Consider the following 6955-nt stretch of genomic DNA (forward strand, 5'->3'; position numbering starts at 1 on the left):
ATAAAAAAGGTTTATTTCCCATCGCTAAACCTCAGCGCTCGGGGGCAGAAAAGCAGCTGAACCTCAGCACTTCCCACAGGCGTAACAGGTACCAGGACGGCAGGTGCCCCCACATCTGACACCGCTTTTCCCCCTTTTACTCCCTTCTTCTCCAAGGAGCAATACAATCAGCCCAGCGGGGCCGTGGGCTGGGTGACCCAGGACTGCCCAGAGCCACAGCGGTGACACATGGCTATTCCTCCCCATGGAGCTGGTTTTTTAATATCTTCGCAGCACATTCGCTTATCTAAAAAGCAAAGACGCGCGCTCCAAGTGCTGTGAGGGTGCAGCACACGACAGAGGAACCCAAACAAAAAGTTATTTACTTTTGAAGACAAAGCTCTCCCCTTCAGAAGTCACCTGCCAACGACAGCCAGCGCACAGCGTGGCACATCGCCGACCCCGGACGGACATGATGGGGACTAAGCCTGGCTCTGCTACGACTAGAAGGGACTTCTCCCCTCGAGCTGTGCACACCCTTCTGGGGGAACTCTTAGGTCCTGTTTCTTTGAAAATAAACAGCTCTGAAATGCAGCTAAAGGTTTCCAGGCTCCAGAAGAGCAGAGCGTGGGGGAGCACAAGCGTCCAACTCCTGCAAAAATAATGCACTGGAGAGCCTGGACGCGTTTCAAAGTGTGACAAAATAACCTGTGGGAGCAAAAGTTTAATAGTCTGGATCTGGGGAGAGGGGAAAAAAAAAGCCTGATTAATCAGCTACTGAAGTTACATCTTTGCATGGCTTCAGAACCAAGTCACCCAGCCCATTTCGCGGTGAGCATTTAAACAGACGACGCACAGCTCCGTTAGGTTGGACTTGATGATCTTAAAGGTCCTTTCCAACCAAAACTATGATTCTATGATTTCCCGAGATTTTCCTATCCCCCAAAAAAACCCACCCCACCTCTCTGTGCTCCCTGCAAGGCAACCATAGACGTCTGAGGGGAAGCGGGGCGGAGGGTGGGGGGAGGAGAGGAGGGGCAGAGGCTTTGCTTTAACTTGAAAATAAACAAGTCGCAGCACATGTGCACGCACACAAACACAGCCCCATCTGAAACCCATCACGGCCAATTTACAGGCTCACATTTCCTTCCTTCTTGCAGCTCCAAAACACCGCACACAAGCACAAACCCCGGGGGCCTTTAAAGCCCCCCCCACCCCGGACCACGCACGCTTACCATACTGAAGTCCAGCAGGTCACTGAGCTCTTTGTCTGTCCCAACTGCAGCCATTCTCTGCTGCTGCTGATTCATACTCCCACAGACTCAACAGTGGCAAGTCCTAAAGAAAGCCAGGGGCAGGGGAAAAAAAAAAAAAAAGAGATTTTTTATTTTTTTTTTAATGACTAGAGCAAACTACCCACCCCATTGAGGACTATTTTAAAAAGAGAGAGAAAAAAAAAAGGGGTGAGAAAAGAAAAATCCTTTGCGCCTCTCCAGCATCCAACTCCTCGGCCGAGAGTACAGTCGGAGTCCTCACATAGCACCCAGAGGCAGGAACAAGAGTCCTATTGACCAGACACACTTGTATGTTAGTTTTTTGCTGCCAATTCCACTAGTTGAGGCCAATTCTGTTCCTGGCGTGTGGCGAATGAAGGGGGGAAAAAAAAGAAAAAAAGAAAAAAAAAGAAAGAAAAAAAAAAGAGTCAACTCATTTATCAAAGGGTTCAGGCAAGTTATCACTCAGGCACTTGTCTGGCTGGGCTCGCCCCCTCTCCTTCCCCCACACTCGCTCCCCGCGGGAGGTTCTCTTGTCCTTGCCTAGTTTTGTTTTTTTAAAAAAAAAAGGAAAAAAAATAATATAAAAAAAAGGTCTGATCTTACGCCTCTTTCCTTCCACCTGCAGCTGCTTTTTCAGGGGTTGAATTTGGGGATGCCCAGCCAGGCCGTACCCAGTAAGAACTGAACCTCTCCTCTCCCAAAAGGGACTGAGGAAAAAAAAAAAAAGATTTTTTGTTTTCGGAGGGTTTTGCAAAAATAAAGCCCTCCAGGCAACTTTGCAAGATAGGTAAATATTATTCTTCCTAATTTTACAGATTATTTTTTTTTAAAGGGAGATTGATCTTTTTGGCCAGCTCGCTGTGATAGAAAAATATTTCTTTGGGAGGGAGGAAGAGAGGCCTGGGATGAGATAAAAGATTCCTTTTTTTTTTTTTGGGCCTTTTTTTTTTAGGAATTCATTCATGGTTACGAAGGGCAGCTGGCCAATAAATTTAACTCATTAATCATAAGGTTAAAAAAAAAAAAGAAGGGAAAAAAAAAAATTCTCTGCGATCGCAAGTGTTTGTAGGCTGTGCCGGCTCAGCCACCACGTTTCAATGAAGTTTTAAATAAAACACTGCGATCGCCCCACCATGTAAAAACCCTTCGCCACTATAAAAAACAGCCAGGGGATTTTTTTTTTTCTTCTTTTTCCTTTCTTTAAAAAGCCTTTAAGTGTCATCAATGCATCTCGTCAGTATTTTTTCAAGCAACTTTACCAACCTGCTGCCTCGACCGCCCCGGCGGGGTCAGGGGAGCCGAGCTCGTCCCCATTAGACCCCAAATAAACCCCCGCGCCCCCAGTTGCTACTGGGGAAAGGGGCGAGGGGGGCACAGCATCACTTCAGCCCCCCAAACCCCGCATCCCCCGGCAGCCTCACCAACATCAACAACTTCAACACCACACGCTCACCACCCCAAATTCACTCCAGGCTTTTATTTTTATCCCCCCCCCCCTCAATTTTTAACTCCAGCCCCCGGGAAGGGCTTTACAAAGGCCGAGCACGACGTGACCCCGCGGGACCGGGGGGCCCCGCCGGTGCCCGGTTAACGCGCAGCAGATGTCCGCCGCTCGCCCCCCCCCCCGCCCCGGTCCCACTCGGGTTTCCTCCAGCGGGGCCCAGCGCTGGCGGCACCTTCCCCCCTCGGACAAAGGGCTCCGGGTCCCTCAACTCCTGGAGCGGCTTGTGCAGCACTCCCCGGCTGCTCCGGGACACGCGTGGGCCCCGCTGGGCCTCGCTCGCCCCGTGGGTCCCGCCGGGAGGGGGGTAAGCGGGCTGCCCCCCCCCCACCGCAGGGAGGGGGGCGAAGTGGGCCGCTACCCCCCACCCGGGTCCCCCGTGCGTGGGGTTGGGGGGTCACAGCGGGCTGCCCCCCACTCCGAGGGGAGGGAGGAGGGCGAAGCGGGCCCCCCCGCAGTCCCTCCCTGCCACGGGGGGGGGAGGCCGAAGCAGCCTCCCCCGTCGGGTCCCCCCAACTTTTGCAGCGCCCTGAGCTGGAGCCGTGCGGCCCGGGCAGGGGGACCGGGAGCCCCCGCGGGGGTGCCCGGTTGAAGTTCGCGGCAGGACCGGGGACCGCTCCCCCCCGGCGGGAAGGGAGGAACCCCCCTTCAAGACCCCCAGCGCGCCCCGTCCGCTGCCCGCCCCCCCCTTCCCTCGGTCCCAGCAAACTTTGCCGAGAGCCGGCGGCGCCGGGGACAATAGAGCCGAGCCCCGGCCCGGGGCAGCCCCGCCGGAGGGAGGGGACCGGCGCCTTAAGTCTCGCAGCGTCTCCGAGCCCGGGGGAGGGGGGGGGGGGCTACACCGGGACCTCCAGCTCCCGCAGCACCGGGGGAGCGCGCCCGGGTTTTATTATTTTATTTCTTTTATTATTATTATTATTTATTATTACCTGTTCCGGGGCAGGCGCGCGCACCCCCCCCGTGCGTGCGCGGGGCAAGGGAAGCGCATGAAGGTCCCGCGGGCAGCGGGCGGGCGGCGGCCGCGGCGCCCAGGGCCGGCGGGCGGCGGCGGCGGCGCCTATTGTTCTCGCGCCGCCGGCGGATACAATGTAGCGTAAGCGGCGCGATCGCCCCGCACCGGGCGGCGCGTGCGCCCCGGCCCGCCCCGCCTCCCCCCCCCCCCCCCGGGGGGGCCCCTAACGCTGCCGCCGCGGCCGCTCCGCCTCCCGCTGCTGCTGCCGCTGCTGCTGCTGCGCCCGCCGGCCCCGCGGCCTCCGCATGGTCCCCCCGCGGCGGCGGCGGCAGCGCGAGACGCGGCGCCCCCCCCACTCCCCGCACACCCCCCCCCGGCCTCACGGCCCGCCCCTGCGCGGCACCTCCCCCCTCCCCGCCGTATCCCTCCGCCGCCCGCACAAGCAGCAGGTGAGGGCGGGAGCCGCTGCCCCCCTCCACCCCGCTGCCGTGGGGAGAGCTGGGGCTGCACCTGATGCGGCGGGACGGGCCGCGACGGCAGCGGGCGGGTGGGGGGATGCGGCAGAGGCAGCCCCCGAATGCGGAACTATGTTTCCTGGCGGAGGGGTACGGTCGGACGCACCGCCAAGGGGCGGGGCGGGAGGGCCGTGACGACACGGGAGCTCCGGGAGATGGACTGATAAAGCTGCGGGGCGCCGTCCAACGGGAGGGCTCCGCCGCTCCGAGTGGCAGACGGTGCGGCCAACCAGAGCGTGCTCTGTCCTGGTCCCCGCCCACCGAGCGCGGGGGGCGGGGCGCGGCGGAGGCGGGGCGCGGCCGCTCGTTCACGTCACCGCCCGCTGGTTCACGTCGCCGCCCGCAGCTCCCCCCGCTTTGCCGACGGGGCCCCCGCCGCGGTCGGGCGGGCGGGGCCGTGCAGGCCGCGGGCCCGCCCCGAGGAGGGGGGTCCCCGCCCGGCAGCAGCCGCTTCACGGCTGGGCGCTCCCTCGGTGCCCCGCCGTGGGGTAGCTTTGCCCGCGGCAACCCCGCATGTGGGGCTGGAGGGGCCCGGCGGGACGCGCCCTGGCGCTGCACGGGGGCTGCGGCCTGTCCCCGTCACCCCTCAGGCAGCCCCGGGCACCCTCCGCGGTGCTGGGGACGTCTGGTCCCCCCACGGGGCAGCCCCACCACGGGCCCACCAGCATAGGGGCACTGGGGGAGTGTGGCGAGGCCTGCGGCAGTGGCCTGCGCTGCTGCCCACCAGCAGCCTCAGCCAGGCCCCGGCAGGCGTTGGCATGTACAGTCCGTATTTTATATCCAGATCTTTACACCTTCACACCCATTCACCTGCCCGGTTTAACTTCGGAGCTCGGTGCTGGCACTTAGAAGCTGGTCAGCAGGTCCTTTTTGTCAAAGGTGCCGCCGGGTGAGCCCCGGCACCTCGTGTAACCATGTGTCCACCCGCTTCATGGGAGCGAGGGAGCTGCCTCAGCACCCAGGGAGCTGCTTGGCCCACGATGGCCCCTGGCTTGTTTGGTGGCTTTTTAAAATGCCACGTGGGGAGAAGGGAGCTGGGTTTCATAGAATCACAAACTGGTTTGGGTTGGGAGGGACCTTACAGACCATCCAGTTCCAACCCCCTGCCATGGGCAGGGACACCTTCCACCAGACCAGGTTGCTCCAAGCCCCATCCAACCTGGCCTTGAACACTGCCAGGGAGGGGGCAGCCACAGCTTCTCTGGGCAGCCTGGGCCAGGGTCTCACCACCCTCACAGTCAACAATTTCTTCCTAATATCTCATCTCAATCTCCCCTCTTTCAGTTTAAAACCGTTCCCCCTCGTCCCATCACTCCATGCCCTTGTCAAAAGCCCCTCTCCAGTTTTCCTGTAGCCCCTTCAGGTGCTGGAAGGTGCTAGAAGGTCTCCCCGGAGCCTTCTCCAAGCTGAGCAACCCAGGTTTAGGGGAGTGAGGGCTCTCCTCAGCCCGACATTGCTTCCCTGCTCTGAGTCACGTTGCGGTGGCAAGCGGGTGCTCTGCCCCCAATTCAATTGATTCAGGCAGGTGCAAAAGCAGAGGCAAAAAGTGTGTAGGTGTGGGCAGGGGGCTCATCTCATCTAGTCCATGCTGGTGTCCGACGGAGGGAGCAAGAAGGAGCCGGGCTGCTGCCTGCCCTGGAGCGAGTGCTCTCCGTGGTGAGGGCCTGCTGCTCCTGCCCTGCCTGGTCATCTCCAAAGCCATCGGTCAGCAAGGCTGCTCTTGTTTTCGCTTTGCCTAATCCCCTTGTGCAGCTGAGGTCCTGGGCCAGCTGTCACCTGGACCTTCAGACCTTTTTTTGTTTTTTAAAGCAGGAAAAATAGCCTGCATTTAAACGGGGTTGGTGACCAAAGTCATCTCCTGTCATCAGGGCTGAGAGGGACTGAAAGCTGGAGAGGGACTTTTGACAAGGGCATGGAGTGACAGGACGAGGGGGAATGGTTTTAAACTGAAAGAGGGGAGACTGAGATGAGATATTAGGAAGAAATTCTTTGCTGTGAGGGTGGTGAGACCCTGGCCCAGGTTGCCCAGAGAAGCTGTGGCTGCCCCCTCCCTGGCAGTGTTCAAGGCCAGGTTGGATGGGCCTTGGAGCGACCTGGTCTGGTGGAAGGTGTCCCTGCCTGTGGCAGGGGGGTTGGAACTGGATGGTCTTTAAGGTCCCTTCCAACCCAAACCAGTCTGTGATTTTATGATCTTCCCAGGGATGCGAACAGCCCCCACCCCGATTCGGCAAGGACGGGGTTGTGTCTGGGCTGCAGCGAGGTGCCAGTTGTGGTGGCAGTCTGAGGCATGCCAAGGGGGAACCACCGGCCACCACGCTCACATGCAGCCATCTGCGCCCCTCCGAGAGGAGCACAGTCCCCCGGGAGGTGGGATTCAGCCGCCCCAGACACATCCCACACCGATCCCATGTGCGCCGTGGCAGGCTGAGCATCACCCTCGGCCTTGCCGCTTCCCCGCAGGCAGCCAACCCTGGGCAAAGAGCCCAACGGAGAGAAACACTGCCTGGGCTCCGGGTGTCAAGGTGTGCAGGGCACAGACGGGGCTGGCCATCGTGTGTGTCTGCTTTTGGGAACCAGCGCAGAGCTGAGCCGTGGGCTAATGGGACGGCAGAGACGCACCCCGCCTGCCCGGCTCCCCCTGCTCTGAAGGAAGAGGAGCGCTGCCTCTAAAAGGAGGCCCTTTGCCTTTCTCTCCTGCGTTTTCTCCATGCCCGATGGCCCCGCGGGCTGC

The 6955-nt window shown here is 60.2% G+C and overlaps 1 protein-coding gene across 14 annotated transcripts in view; it reads right to left on the bottom strand.

Moving 5' to 3' along the window:
- Window positions 1-3781, bottom strand: part of TCF3 (transcription factor 3) — a 93808-nt gene extending 90027 nt beyond the window's left edge. For all 14 annotated transcript variants that reach the window (XM_068420867.1, XM_068420869.1, XM_068420868.1 and 11 more), the window contains exons 1-2: window positions 3687-3781; window positions 1215-1317 (exon numbers count right to left, since the gene is read on the bottom strand). In XM_068420867.1, coding sequence (XP_068276968.1) covers window positions 1215-1289 — 75 coding nt within the window. In that variant the 5' untranslated portion in view covers window positions 1290-1317; window positions 3687-3781. The remainder of the gene's footprint in view (window positions 1-1214; window positions 1318-3686) is intronic.
- Between the last annotated feature and the right edge of the window lie 3174 nt (window positions 3782-6955).

This window comes from Nyctibius grandis, chromosome 31, assembly GCF_013368605.1.
Source record: "Nyctibius grandis isolate bNycGra1 chromosome 31, bNycGra1.pri, whole genome shotgun sequence".
Lineage (NCBI taxonomy): Eukaryota > Metazoa > Chordata > Aves > Nyctibiiformes > Nyctibiidae > Nyctibius > Nyctibius grandis.